Genomic DNA, 15,887 nt, shown 5'->3' with positions numbered 1-15,887 from the left:
AAAACGTTGCAATCTCCCTACTGATTTCGATTGTCCAGAAAATGCTGTGATAATGCTTAATTTTCTTTATTCCTCTAAGATCTCTCTTCATTGTCTATTCATGATTATTTTTCCGATTTGGTGATCTGACTTAGGAATTTTGTTGTTGTTATGCAGAGTTTTTGGGTCGCACTGAAGTTCCTGTAGCCAAAATCAGGACAGAGCAAGAAAACAAGGGACCTACAACTAAACGTTTACTACTGCATGAAGTACCAACAGGGGAAGTTTGGGTACGCTTTGATTTACAGTTATTTGACCAGAAAACACTTGTTTAAAGAGAAAAAATACGTTTTATTTATAACAGCCAGGACCAGCATAGATCATTGAACTGCTCTTACTGGTATGTTTTACAAGCGGTGTATATATACTGCTGCAAAATCATTTTGCCTGGTCACACGGACATTATTTCTCCTGGTATATATTATTTAGTTTTGTGCTTTGCACTCCTATATTGGTGGCAATCTATGCAATATACTGTATATGAGATAATATAAGACAGTGCCTTTCTTTATTGAAAGTAAATATTTTTTAAAGCAAATGTCAGTGTTTATTTCAGATTCCTTTAAAGCGTTACCAAGGAATCTGGCAATTTAAAATGTTTGAAATATCTCCGCTTAGATTTCAATGAACCATACGATAAGTAGTGAAATCTGAACCGGTTTATTACTGGTTCGCTGGCTGCACATGCGCGCTCTGCGTGCATGCGCAGTGCGCACCATGCACCAAATGTGAGGTGTGCGCACACAGTGCACGCCAAAAGGAGGCATGCGGTAAGTAGAATGGGGGCGGTGATCAGCTGTGCCACGTGATCTTTTTTTTTACTATTAAAAGCACTGCTTTTAAAAGTTAAAAAAAAGCCTCTGATGATCTCATGGCTCAGCTGGGATCGTCAGAGCCTTTTAAAAGCATTTTTTAACAACCTCTTCAGCCGAAGAGGTTGTAGAAAAAATGCTTTTAAAAGAAAAAGCATGGCTCAGCTGGGCATGGGCGGGGGGGGGCAGGGATTTTTGCTACCGGTTCTCTGAACCACCTACCGCCATCGCTACCGGATCGGCCGATCCATTCCGAACTGGAAGCATTTCACCCCTGCATAGGATATTTTAGTTCTGGGCTAAAATCATTCCTCAGGTTCAAAAAATTGAGTGTGATTGACCCTTATCTCAGGTTATCTCAGGATATAATTTTGGAAGAAGTTTCAGCACTTCAGAATCCTTTCAAAATTGCATATTGACACAAAGTGCAGCCTTTAAAAAACTTGCTTCTGTTGTAAAAAGGCAATAAAATCTCTCTCTCTCTCTCAATAATTTTGGAAATTTACCAAGGTTTTTTGGTGGTAAATAAGATAAATTCTTTTGTATAATGTGGGACATAATGGCTCGGGCTATGCGACTTATCTGCAGAAGCAAACAACCAAAGCTCTCTCTAAAGCCACTGCTTAAGGCATCAGAAGACCATATCCTCTTCAAGGTGGCCCATCAGCAGCAATCCTAAGAAAGTGTGTGTGCAGACAATAGGGAGCAGCCTTTGAAGCAGCCATGCCAAGCCACCCTTATGCTCAAGCCATGACTTCAGAGAGCGCCTCCAAATGATTCACATCGCCTAATAATGTTTTGAAAAGTGGAGTTTCTTGCAGATCTCAATAAAACATGCAGCTAAAACATGTCCAAGTCGAAGATTCCAAGGAGGAGGACGTTAATGTTATCTTGGGCTCTATAATAAATAAAATAAGCTGGTGAATATACTATAATTTCTCTACATATTAATATGTGGCATATTGCTTTTCTTAAGCCAATTGTATTGTATTCTGGAATGTAAATGAGTAAGAAAGAATCTAGGAATGAAATAGTGCAAAATTATCAATGTTTTAAAACCAGGTACATTTACTACTGGAATTGCTATATAGGATTTTATGGAATTCAATATTCAAGAGTGTTTGTCCAAACTCCTCTGGTATGGCTTTACTAATAGAGCTTGAGCACAGCTAGTGTTTATTTATTTGCAATTTTTAAAAATGTGCTGCAATTGAACCATGCTCTTTATTGGGAAGGGTTCCTCTTTTTAGAATGTAAGGGTTGAGAAAGAGATGTGTATTTTGAATATGCATCTTAGGTATATGTATTATTTTTAATTTAAAATAATGAATGAAGTTGTATGCCTCAAGTGCTGCCTTTTCCATATAGCTAAGTGAATTGCAAACCTGAGAAACAGTTTTCTGAAATGCATTTTTATTAATATGAAATAAAAGCCTATGTTCCCAAAAGTATATATTCAATTAATTGAAGTTAAATACATTGTATAAACGTCTGTATGATAGTCATTTACGGGCAAGTGGAAAAGAAACAAGCACTATTGAAGTTTACATAAGCCAAATTGCAGTTTAAAAACTCCAATACATTGAAGAAAGAAAAACTCCAAGTTTATACCATAAGAAAACAATTACATTTAAAACAATTAAAAACATTTGAAAGGAAATAATTCTGTTGGTTCTGTCAGGAGATACAATTTATCTTGAAATTAATGTACTCATACACACAAGCATATTTCTTAGGTACAGAGAAAGCAAAACATAGCTCTACAAAGTGCTACAAAAATAATTTTCTCACAATTTTAGACCATTTGAATTTTTGGTTCCTTTTTTATTTGCAACTGATATGCTTCAGGCCAACAGAAAAAGAGAAAATTTCAATATTAAAAAGATATTCCAAGCAGAAATTTTCATTCAATTGTCCCTAACAGCCATTCCTTCCCAAAACACATCAGGAGAATGTAATCTGCTAACAGTACAAAACTACCCTCATTCATCAATCCATTTCTGGTTCTTTTCTACTTTTCTCAAATGTGTATGGTGCACATATGTGTATCCTGAACATCAAACGTGTACATTACTTTATTTGCCATTGAATAATTGGCCTCAAGTCCTACTGCTATGCAATGAAACTTTTCACTTTACCTCAAGAGATTATGTTTAGCAGAAGACGACTATACTTTTTATAATCAGGTATATTTTAACAGTTCACAGCCATAAAGCAATGTAGGATTAGGCAACTGGCTTGAAATAACTTGCACTTAAGTCTCTGAAATTGAAAATTGGAAAAATACTGCTTTTTTTTTTGAAAAAAATTATGTATTTTCCTGTAAGCTGCAACACTAATTCTATCTTTGTTCCTGCACATTATTTAGGTTTTACAAAGACAAAAGACAATACCATAAAACTGAATCAAATGAAGTTAAGAGACAGTAAGTTAAATGGATAAAAAAAAATTGTTTCTGGTGATAGAGGAGGATTTTATGAAAGAAAACATCAGCTCTGAGCTTTACAGATAAACTCTTGAATTAATTCTTAACTCCACTGAAGAAGGTTCCTTAGTTTAAATATGTAAAAAGTTTATATTGCACCAGGAGCAGAATCACTAATCCGTCAATGAGCCTTTAGAAATGATGTAATTGAATATTTTTTAGCTGCTTTGTAGACAGGCTGTTAAATTTGCTTTGTATCTGAATAGAAAAACAACTTATAGAAACACTAAAAGCCATATTCATGCTAAATCTATAAAAGTCTGTTGTTCAATCTTTTGGAACAATTCAAGTGGGGTCAGCAGAACCTTGAATTTAAAGACCAAAATATGCTTTGGAGCATGTAAGGCACTCACCTAACAACTGATTGCAACTTCTTAAGCCAAATGCTTTTTTCCCAACAGCTACAGCAAGCACACACACTTGCAGAAAAAAAACACAGCTGCTTTTAAGAGCATATCCCTGTGTGCACCAAAACATCTTTTTATCTCTGTATCTGAAGCACTGTCTCCCCGTATTCCACTTATACTTCTGAAATGAAGTGTACTTAGGTAGCAAGTTCTGTGATTTTCCCCCCATAAGAAAATATGAAGCAGCTGCTTAGCAATACTTTTGAAAGCATAATATACAATCACAATTTTAAGCATTTAAGAATAAAATCCCTGTATCCTGTTTTTTACTATTCTCGGTAGTCCCGGACGTGGAAACAAGCTTCTAATCATTCCTTCTAAGTAATTGGATCACACTTTTATGCACCAAATTTTGGCACTATCCCTTTACGAGGAATCAGTTTCAAAGAAAGATCAATAGGAAGCAAATTTTATTTTTGGTTTCAAAACCGATGAGCCGGTAAATATTTGTTTTGACAAAAGACTGGCCATTTGGGTGAATTCTGATTTCCTGATAGAGGGGAATCTCTTCTTCAGTGGAGGCCAGGCCGGGTCACCCCAGCTCTTGAAATCCATAGTATTCTGGTTTCTAGTTGTGCTCATTTTTTGCCTTTTAACAGAATGAAATTAGGATGGTTAATGCTGCCTGTTATTCTAAGCACCAGTGTTTACCTCTGTTGAAGCAGTTGTACGCTGTACTACACTGATGCTACTTGACACTCAAAAAGGTGGCCAATTTTCAAACATTACCTTTTGATTTCAAGGATACATAAAACCAAACCTTGTTACTATTGATGATGGTGGAGCTGTGGACAATATAAAATGCACAGTGAACGAGCAACATGGAATTACATTCTGTGAGGGAGAGGACAAATCATCTTCAGTGGGAAGTCTCCTCCCCTTGGCTTTAAAAGGCAGACTGTTATAGTGTTGGCAGAAGGTCTGGGGCTAGACCCAGATCATTTCCTGTTTTGAACCGGAGAGCAGGTTCCTGGCTTTCCTGGTTGTTGAGCCCCTAGGGAGAAAGTTTATTTCCTTCTTTCTTGCTTTCTCTTGCTCTTTACCTTTCCTAGCTCTCATATGTGCCTTCCTACAAAAAAGAATAAGAATAAGAACAGGAACCACACACTTCCCTAGAGGTAAATTACAAGGATTTGTTCCTGCCAATTCCTCTTTTTTTTTCTGTAATTGAAATTTCAAGGTCACTATTGGATCTAATTACTTTAACATTGCCAACCTAATTCCATTGTTCCTCCAAAATATAGATCAGGCTGTGAATGTTTACTTTTTAAACAAAGCCTTGTGTTTTAAGTGGATCAGTTTTGTTCTAAAACTGACCTTTAATACGGAAGGAAGTGGATAACTAATGAGAAAAACAGTAAAAAGAAAATTTAGTTATTTTGCTAAATAACTTCAATACATTTGGAAAAGAGATGGCTAGTGATATGTTAGAACGTCAGTTGCATTCATCATCATTTCATTTGTAATTCTTACGAAGGAGGGCTTGAAGGATCCCTAGAAGTGCTATACTGAATTCCACTTCACGGAAGAGGTTATCTTGCTACAAATCATTAATTATCTCACACAGCCTAGTCCTGAACCAATGAAAGTGAAAATTAAAGAACTAAAGAATATGACTCATTCAGTTTTAAATTGGAAATCAGAATCTCAGCGTGATACATCATGAATAGTCTTTATGTATACTTGAACACAGACTGGGGGAAGCCTCAAGTGAGAGTATAAGAATGGTTTTCCTCTATTAGAGAAGGGGGACCAACCTTCTAAGGTCCTGCAGAAAGGGTATGGTAAGAGTCCTGCCCATGAAGGAGTTTCATCTGATGGGACCTGATGGTTATACTTAGTGATCAAAGACTTGCAGTTGCCTACTTTTTTATGAATGTTGGTTTGAATTAGGTATTTATTTAGCTACTGTGTTTTTACTGTTTTCCTGTGCTTGTTTATTGGTTGTGTTACTGTTTTTGGTTGTTTTTAACTATGAACTCTCCAAAGTCACAAATAAGAGGTGGCAGATATACAACTAGAAAAAATAAAATAAAAGAGATACATTTTATACTCAACTGCCCCTAACAATCTTCAAAGTAATAGAAGACAGAAATTTGCCCACAGTGGTTACCCATCACAATCTATCATTTTTACATCAAAATACAGCATCATATAACTTTTCAGAGAATATATTTCGATTCCTTCTGAAACACTCTATCAAGAGTTCTTTATGCCAAACAATACATTGTCTAAATGCGGAAAAAGCAGCTACAGATGTCTATCCCACAGACTTCTTCCAAGATAAAATTAATAACATTGGTATACTTTTATATGAAAATGGATTGGACAAAAGGATTAATTTGTGACTAATGAAAAGAAAGCATTTGTCTGGTGTAAGAACTTCATACATGTGGTTACTATTTAGTGTTGATACCTAAAAAAAATTATGGGATTTTTTATCAACTCTCTATTACTAATACACCAACATCATTATCTGGCATACTGTCCTGCACACAATATTCTCAGTTCTATTCTGTGCAACACACGGAGATTTTTAGTATTTTCACTGATTTCCTCCGCCAACTTCATCCTGGCTTGGATAATTTTTTCCCTCCCTCCACAGTTTCATATAATTGTTTTTCTGGCAAATCTGAATTTAATTTCTCCTCACTTATCTTATTTGGGGGGGAAATGTTACAACTGTTCCTCAAAAGTCACAGGTGTGGTTTTTTTAAAATAAAAACTAGCCTTGTATCTAAGGATGTGATTTAACACTTCAGGCTGATTTTTCAATTTTCATTAACAGTTTTCAATGAACTTCTAACAGGATTTCTCATTCAAATTACTAACAGCACACGTCCCTATTTTAGGACAAGACAAAAACATGACTTGATTTAAAGCATTATCTAGGCTGAGTAGGCCTCCCACTTTATGCGTACATAGACCACAAAACAACCTATATATGAGACACACTAAAATAGCAATTGTGTTCAATCAGCATTTCACAACCTTAGCAACTTGGAGATATGAAAACTTTGGCTCCCAGTTGATCTCAGAACTGCCAAGGTTGAGAAGGCCGTGTTGGACACAAAGAAGTCTCATATTGTGTGACTGTTAGTGTGTAGATAACAGTAATAAGAATTTCAGTTTACCATGTACCTATTAAATGCACAAACTTCCAAACAAATTTTGTAAGCAAATTTTCAAGCTTCAATAAAGTTGCAGGAACTGGGTATGTGTAGCCTGATGAAGAGAAAAACTAGGTGACATGATAGCAGCATTTCAATATCTGAGGGGCTGTCATGCAGAAGAGGGGGTTGGCCTATTCTCCAAAGCACCTGAGGGCAAGACAAAGAGTAAATGGATAGAGTCTTATCGAGGAGATCCAACCTAGAAGTAAGGAGAAATTTCTTGACAGTGAGAACAATTAACCAGTGGAACAGCTTGCCTTCAGAAGTTGTGGGTGCTTCATCACTGGAGGTTTTTAAGAAGAGAATGGGCAGCCATTTGTCTGGAATGGCATAGGGTCTCCTGCTTGAGCAGGGGGTTGGATTAGAATGCCTCCAAGATCCCTTCCAATTTAGTTATGTTAAATTCACCAAAGGCCAAGTATAACTAGAAGTTTTTTAATAATAGTCTTCAGCTATCTTATAAGCCATCGTATTATGTATTTTCAAATGACTACTCATTTCCAAACAGGAAATAGCATCTACACTAAAGGGACTGATTAAATGGGCATTCTTTTGTTAGTGTTTTTGTTTCAAATGATACATGTAACTTAAAACAAAATGGGACATATGTCATAGATTCCTAGAAGGAACCAAGCAGGCATATGACTCCCAAGATTCCTCCCCTTAAAATAAGCTGCTCAAAAAATAAAGGGAACACTTAAACAACACAATGTACAGTAGTTGAATGTGCTGACAACACAATCACACAAAAATTATCACTGGAAATCAAATTGAGCAACCCATGGAGGTCTGGATTTGGAGTTACATTCAAAATTAAAGTGGAAAACAACATACAGGCTGATCCAACTTTGATGTAATGTCCTTAAAACAAGTCAAAATGATGCTCAGTAGTGTGTGTGGCCTCCACATGCCTGAACGACCTCCCTACAACACCTGGGCATGCTCCTGATGAGGTGGCAGATGGTCTCCTCAGGGATCTCCTCCCACACCTGGACTAAAGCATCCCCCAACTCCTGGACAGTCTGTGGTGCAACGTGGCATTGGTGGATGGAGCGAGACATGATGTCCCAGATGTGCTCAATTGGATTCAGGTCTGGGGAATGGGCGGGCCAGTCCATAGCATCAATGCCTTCGTCTTGCAGGAACTGCTGACACACTCCAGCCACATGAGGTCTAGCATTGTCTTGCATTAAGAGGAACCCAGGGCCAACCGCACCAGCATATGGTCTCACAAGGGGTCTGAGGAGCTCATCCCAGTACCTAATGGCAGTCAGGCTACCTCTGGCGAGCACATGGAGGGCTGTGCGGCTCCCTAAAGAAATGCCACCCACACCATTACTGACCCACTGCCAAACCGGTCATGCCGGAGGATGTTGCAGGCAGAAGAATGTTCTCCACGGCGTCTCCAGACACTGTCACGTCTGTCACATGTGCTCAGTGTGAACCTGCTTTCATCTGTGAAGAGCACAGGACGCCAGTGGCGAAGTTGCCAATCTTGGTGTTCTCTGGCAAATGCCAAACGTCCTGCACGGTGTTGGGCTGTAAGCACTACCCCTACCTGTGGACGTCGGGCCCTCATACCACCCTCATGGAGTCTGTTTCTGACCGTTTGAGCAGCCACATGCACATTTGTGGCCCGCTGGAAGTCATTTTGCAGGGCTCTGGCAGTGCTCCTCCTGTCCCACCTTGCACAAAGGCGTAGGTAGCGGTCCTGCTGCTGGGTTGTTGCCCTCCTAAAGCCTCCTCCACATCTCCTGATGTATTGGCCTGTCTCCTGGTAGCGCCTCCATGCTCTGGACACTACGCTGAGAGACACAGCAAACCTTGCCACAGCTCGCATTGATGTGCCATCCTGGATGAGCTCCACTATCTGAGCCACTTGTGTGGGTTGTAGACTCTGTCTCATGCTACCACTAGAGTGACAGCACCACCAGCATTCAAAAGTGACCAAACCATCAGCCAGAAAGCATAGGAACTGAGAAGTGATCTGTGGTCATCACCTGCAAAACCACTCCTTCATTGGGGATGTCTTGCTAACTGCCTATGCTTTCCACCTGTTGTCTATTCCATGTGTGCAACAGCATGTGGAATTGATTGTCAATCAGTGTTGCTACCTAAGTGGACAGTTTGATTTCACAGAAGTGTGACTGACTTGGAGTTATATTGTGTTGTTTAAGTGTTCCCCCCCTTTTTTTTTTGAGCAATGTATATACTCATTCATCAATGGGGTGGGGGAGACACAGAGAAGAAGTAAAATATGCATTTCAACAATCAATAAACCCTTTTGACCTTGTGTGGTGAAGTACAAGTATTAAAGAGCAAATGTCATCTTGATAGCTTTGTGGCTAACTGCAGACACAGGTGGCTATCACAGAGAACTACATTCAGTTCTGACAAAGTGAAACTAGAAGCAACATTCAGAAGAACAAGAACTGAGCCCCATCACAAGAAGAGATTCTATTATTTCAGGGGTGTCAAACTCAAAGTGGGGTGCTTAGATCTGGCGCAGAGGGTTGCCCTGGAAGCAGCGAATGACCCGCCCGCAGTGCCTCTGCTAGTGAAAACGGCGCTTCATAATCAATGTTTATATATTACCGTTTCCCTGAAAATAAGACATCCCCTGATAATAAGCCTAATTGGGCTTTTGAGCGCATGCGCTAAAATAAGCCTCCCCCCAAAAAATAAGCCCTCCCCAAAAATATTTAAACGCAGAGATCAGTAAAGACTGCAAGAGGAGCTCCATCTTGCTCCATGTGCCCCAAAATAATAAGACCTCCCCAAAAATAAGGCCAAGCACTTATTTCGGAGTTCAAAAAATATACGACAGGGTCTTATTTTCGGGGAAATACGTATTGCTATTCAACAGAAAATGAATTTTAAATGTAAACTTTTAAATGTAAAAGTTTGTCAAACTTTACCGGCTTTTTTTACGGACATCACTTTCCATATACTGGAATGGGATTTTCAGCCACTCTGCGGGGTTCATAAACTGCCGACCCAAAGGAAGTGGTGGTAACTCAGTCTTATGTAGTTCATGAATATCTTTAGAGGAATATAATTTTCCTGTGGAAAGTTGCAAGGCATACAGAAGAAAGGCTTTTTCCTCATTTGGCAAGCTTTCTGATGAAAAAACACCTGTACAATATTGAGACAAATCCAATCTCCCCACCCCACCCACAAGTTACAGGCATATAATCTGATGAATATATCACACTGAGGAAACGATTTCCAATATTTTCAAATTAGTCATACTATTTTAAGATTAATGCAAAAGTAAAAGAATAATAATTCAACAATCTGGTCTAGGGTCTCTAAACGCTCAGATATTAAACCTGAAGATTATCAGAAGCAAACAGAAATATTACAGAACCTGTTTCACACTGCTGCATAATGCTGGCTTCAATATATCTTCCTTCTATTTCCTTTAACAAGGGGTCATGTAAAGGAGGAACTGATGCCTAGAGGAAAAAAAACAGCTACTATTCATATTTCAATACTTCATGACCGTCAGACCTACACAGATAGTCCCACAATTGAGCCCAAAATTTCTAGGCAGTTAAGTCAGTTTTGCCCTATTTTACAATCTTTACAACTTTTCTTGCCACAATTATTAAGTGAATCACTGCAATTGTTAAGTCAGAAACATGGTTGTAAAGTGAATCAGGCGTCCTCATTGACTTTGCTTGTCAGGTCACAAAAGTTGATCACATGACCCCGGGACACTGAAACAGTCATAAATGAGTCAGTTGCCAAGTGTCTGAATTTTGATCACGTGACCATGGGAATAATGCAGTGGTCATAAGTGTAAAGGGCGGTCATAAGTCCCTTTTTTCAGTGCCATTGCAACTTTGAATGGTCACTAAATGAACTGTCTGTAAGTTGAGAACTACTTTCTATATGCATCAAGGAACATTTAGAAGCCTGAACACTGAACCTTGAAAGAAAAATGCAATCATGTCACCCTTCAAGAAGATACCAAACATACTTTGTTCACAACTATAGATACTGAACTTGTCCTTCTATTATTGGGCTTAGCCAATTCCTCCATCCCACAGTTCAACTTTAGATTCTTTTTAGCTAGACCCAACTGCCAAGGAAAGATTAAGGTCAAGTTGGCCCCTTCTTTTTTCTTCTGCACTGCCAAATAATAGGCTCCCTGAAAAATATCTCGTTTCTGGCCAATGCAGCTGAGTCAGGTACTGGATAAGCCCTCTGATTGCCTGCTCCATCTTCAGCTCAACCAGAAACATTCAGCAAGTCAACATTTTCTAATTGCATTCCCTAATCTATAATATAGGAGTAACTACACCAATGCATCCTTTATCTTTGATGTGAGCATTAGGGTAATCATTCTATGAAGAACTTGTGCACATATTCTTACCCTAGGAAACCTTGAATATTTTATCACTCTTTTTTCACCATTGTTTAAAAGGCTTACACAAAGAGGCAAACAAGATGAAACTAATTGTGTGATGTGCTATTCTCTAATTGCTCTGTAAAACTATGTAAATTATGTAAATTATATTCCAGCAGTTACAAGCAATAAACATTTCAAGTGAGTAAAATACTCTCTTTGTCTTCATGGTGCTTCCCTCCTATGCTTAGAAATTACAAGTCCATTCTATTTAAATAGATGGAAACTGGGAACTACAAGAACTGCATAAGCTCTAAATGTGGGAAGGGGGAAAGGTGAGAATATTCACAGGAAAGGCAAGACCAGCTCTGCAATGATGTGTCTTTATTTAAATTTTGGTAGCCAGGAGGCCAATCCCAGAACTACCCATTCACCTGTGAGGTATTTTCCACCTCTTCTTTTAAAATCTCTAACCCAAGCCTGTCCTTCACAAGTCCAGTCCAGAAGGCTAAGAAAAAGAAGTCAATTCAGGAAAACGGGAATGCACAGCCTCTCTCACCTTCCACAAGTCTGGAGTAGTCTTCAGGAAGAAAGGATCATAAGATGACGGACTATAACTTTCTAAAAATGCACCTCCCTGAGTGAGTAGAAAAAGCACTCCGTGACCTTGTGGCCATCACATATTATTACTTCAGAGTAGAGAATTAGTATTTCCTGTTTGATAGCTTAAATAAAACCTAATACAAATATCTTACACAAATTAGTCTTATAGCCCAATTTTCATAACATCTTTTGAAACATCTTTTCATACCATACAATAAAATGAGTTTATTTTTATCAGCAGTGTGAATCAACAACACTAAATCAGGGTATTTTTATCCATCTTATAGGAAAGGGGATTCATTCAAGCCAATATAAAAACCAAGTATTTCAGTTACTACACAAACTGTATTAAATGAAGCCTCAACACCTTTTCAGCATTACCGAGGTTGACATTTTTAGAGGGCAATTTGCCCTTTACCTATAACTTAATGGATCCTTTTTGAAGAAATTTTAGTTATTCGAGACAGAAAGGACCAAATTACACTTTCCACAACGCAGATTTTTAGACTTTTATTTTAATCACTAGAGACCTTTCCCCTCCTGAAAAAGGAGCTCGTGTCCAATCACACTTGGCCAAAAAAGAATTTCTGTTCTGTTGTTTTGTTGTGTTGTGTTGTGTTGTGTTGTATTCTATTTCTATTCTATTCTATTCTATTCTTGTGTATGGGGACCAACAGGGAGGGAAGGAGGTTAACTATTTCCTCTCCATTCTTTCTTCCTGCCACACTGCAGAAAATGATGATTTCAAAGAAAAACAAAATATATGTTTTTGTTTGGGAATATTTTCAGAAGATAAAAAAATGTGAAGGAAATGATTAATCGTTCCCTTCATATATGCCATAGCTCTGATACCAATAAGGCAAAACTTAACTTCTTTTTCTGAAAAAGAAGAAAGTTACCATAACGAAGCAAGCTTTTAAAATAAATTTAAATATAACACATGGGGAATGATGGTTTAGTTTTAGAATGAGATGTAGGCCACATTTCAAATGAATTTTTATTTGTTCTAAGTTCATTTGTAAGACATATTTCAATATCTGAACTAAGGAGCCTTGCAAACTGCACTTCTAGGGAAGGACTAGCACTCTCCATTAAAAAAATGAGGCAGCCTCACAATTTATTTTCCTATTATATAGTATATTTATATTATGAATGACTTGAAGCCAAATGCATTGACAGTGATGAAATTTCCCATATAGCTCGATATCTTTAATAAATAATCCCAGGTAAGATTTTTATGTTATACCTTATATAGATTTACAAGAACTATATCCTACTAAACAGAAAATATAGCCTATATTCCTGCTTCAGAGTTCACAGCCTTACAAACATTAAGGGAAATAACAATATTATGTGAGCAGACAATACACAAAATCCATAATTACACAATCTCTTGGTTCTTTTTTTTCACTCCATGGTGCTTAAAATACAATTAACAGTGAATCCTGAGTCTCTGAAATCATCAGTCATTTTCAATGAACATTTAAGGAAGCATTACCACCATAAACATTTGAATCTGGTCTACGGTAGAAAACTGGCTTTTATTTATGGGCCAGAGCACTGAAGAAACCCAAAGCATCTTCTGTCTTCAGGGATATTTAACACTGTCACTATTCTTCTGCCGGGCTTGATACCTCCTCTGAGACTGGATAGGTGGAAGTATAGGGAGGAAGAAAGGGTTATGGGAATGATAAGCACTGAAATCACAACCATATTTTGGTTCGGAGTCTGGAGGATTTTGTGAAGCCAAGGAGCTATCCATGGCTGAAGAAGCAGATGATTGAAGGACAGGAGATGAGGTAGGGGGAATTTCAGATTTTGGGAGAGATGACAAAGCATTTGGAGAACTGACCAGTTCTGTGGGGGACAGCTGTAGGAAAGGTGATGGGGAAAAAATAGAAGGTGAATGGAGGTAAGGGGGAAATGGAGGAAGCAAATGAAAGAAATGAGATGGAACAGATGGAGGAAGTAAGACTGAGGGGAGCACGATAATTGGAGGGGAGGCAGATGGGGAGATGGAAAGGAGAGAGAAGGGAAATGGAGGAAGAAAAGAGGGGAAATAGGAACTATAGGGAGGACTCTGGGACTCAAAAAGTGGATGAAATGGAGGAAGGAGCACACATAATGAGACGGAGGATCCTGGAGCAGAAGATGCCTAGTAGAAGGAAAAATACAAGGAAAGCAGAAAACAAATATATGAGCAGAAAAGCACAGACTTTAAAATATACTAAATAACAGCAGAAAGTCAAGGACAAGTTTCATTCTTTCTTACTGCCAAAGGCAGTTAAGTGAGACTGAAATAATAAACTTTAAAATGACAGAATGCAGTTTTATATACAAATCCACTCACAAGTGTTAATTATGATGCACACATATAGAAATGGCACACACTTTCTAATCATTTATTATAAATCTTATTTTTCATACTTGCAAATCACTATTTTTGCCTTTTGAGGATTACTCATTGATATTGCCTCTGAGACTGTACATAATACATAGAAAGATATATTTATCCAAACATTTTGGGACAATAATATAGCTAATCAGGAGCCCAAATAAAACAGAAGTCTAATATATGGCTTGCATTTATATATACTGCATATATAATTGGAGATTAGCCAATTGTATACATACACATACATACTTGTATGTATGTGACTTTTTCAGTAAATATCATGTCTGAGAGAATGGAAGACGATTTTGCTGAGTGAAGCAAAATAAACCAAGAATAGAAATAACTATGATTACTTATGTTGATTGTAATGAGCAGTTTCTACTCCCCCAGGTCAGACCCTTGAAATTTTATTATGAGGCTCAAAACTGATTGATGTCAGTCCTCCAACTGAAAAATCTGCAGTAAGCAAAATAACCTGACTTGTTTTGACTTTCTGAGATTATTGAAATTATATAGATTATATCGGGGTGAAATGTAAAATTTGTAACTACCAGTTCTGTGGGCGTGGCTTGGTGGGGGTGTGTGTAATGTGACTGGGTGGGTGTGGCCAACTTTTTTTTTTACTTTTAAAAGCATTTTTTCTACAACCTCTTTGGCTGAAGAGGTTGTAAAAATGCTTTTAAAAGTCTCTGATGATTAGGCAACTCAGCTGGGATCGCCAGAGGAGCCTTTTAAAAGCATTTTTTTTCAGCTGAAAAAATGCTTTTAAAAGTTTTTAAAAAGCCTCTGATGATCGCGCGGCTCAGCTGGGATCATCAGAAGCTTTTAAAAGCATTTTTTACAACCTCTTTGGCAGAAGAGGTTGTAGAAAAAATGCTTTTAAAAGGCTCCTCTGGTGATCCCAGTTGAGTTGCCTGATCATCAGAGTGTTCTGTCCTCCCTCGCCTCCATCCGAATGATGGCTTAATTAGCCGTCACTATCAGCTCTGGCAGCAGAATAGCCAGCATCTACCAAGAGCCTCCGTTATCTTCCACGACGCTGGTGAGTCACCTAGAAACAAACTTCAGCTCTTAATCAGTGGATTTGCCTGTTACAAAGAGACACAGCAGCTCTGGCTGACTTTTATATCCTGTGGGGTGTGGCTCCATGACTCAGCACTTCCTAGGCCTGCCCCACCCTTGCTTCTGTTGTTCCCTCCTCTCCTGCCTACGAAACCAAGCCTGATTGCCATCAGCTGGGTCTGCAGGCATGGCCTGCATGGGGGAAGAGTCAGGGGATGGAGGCCTCGTTATCTCTTCTACCTGACCTGTTTCTGGCTCCTGGAGCTGAGCCAGGCAAGCCGGTGCTCCCGAGATAAATCCTGATGGCCCTTCCCCCTCACTGTCCAAGTCACTTTATGGCAGCAGGCTCGGCTCGGGGGGCGCAGACACAACACAGAGGTTTTTAAAAGCATTTTTTCTACAACCTCTTCAGCAGAAGAGGTTGTAAAAAATGCTTTTAAAAGCCTTTGATGATCCCAGCTGAGACACGCGATCATTAGAGGCTTTTTTTTTTACGTTTAAAAGCATTTTTCGGTCAAAGAAAAAATGCTTTTAAAAGTAAAAAAAAAACCACCTCT

General features: G+C 38.4%; 2 protein-coding genes across 3 annotated transcripts in view; one reads left to right on the top strand and one right to left on the bottom strand.

Moving 5' to 3' along the window:
* ITSN2 (intersectin 2) overlaps positions 1 to 2,153 on the top strand; it is a 95,331-nt gene extending 93,178 nt beyond the window's left edge. Inside the window, exon 40 of the mRNA XM_058184619.1 lies at positions 157 to 2,153. Within this exon, the coding sequence (XP_058040602.1) occupies positions 157 to 314 (158 nt within the window). The 3' untranslated portion in view covers positions 315 to 2,153. The remainder of the gene's footprint in view (positions 1 to 156) is intronic.
* The window catches only part of LOC131199149 (uncharacterized), a 59,450-nt gene continuing 45,715 nt past the window's right edge, over positions 2,153 to 15,887 (bottom strand). Inside the window, exons 8-11 of one of the 2 annotated variants that reach the window (XM_058184575.1) lie at positions 11,830 to 11,907; positions 10,287 to 10,374; positions 9,835 to 9,979; positions 2,153 to 4,812 (exon numbers count right to left, since the gene is read on the bottom strand). In XM_058184575.1, coding sequence (XP_058040558.1) covers positions 4,671 to 4,812; positions 9,835 to 9,979; positions 10,287 to 10,374; positions 11,830 to 11,907 — 453 coding nt within the window. In that variant the 3' untranslated portion in view covers positions 2,153 to 4,670. Of the gene's footprint in view, positions 4,813 to 9,834; positions 9,980 to 10,286; positions 10,375 to 11,829; positions 11,908 to 12,866; positions 14,029 to 15,887 lie in introns of those variants that run through there. The other variant, XM_058184584.1, reaches the window with a different exon arrangement.

Source organism: Ahaetulla prasina, chromosome 1 (genome assembly GCF_028640845.1).
Source record: "Ahaetulla prasina isolate Xishuangbanna chromosome 1, ASM2864084v1, whole genome shotgun sequence".
In the NCBI taxonomy this organism is placed as follows: domain Eukaryota; kingdom Metazoa; phylum Chordata; class Lepidosauria; order Squamata; family Colubridae; genus Ahaetulla; species Ahaetulla prasina.
Note: the sequence above shows the minus strand (reverse complement) of the source record. Positions and strands in the feature narration are given on the sequence as shown.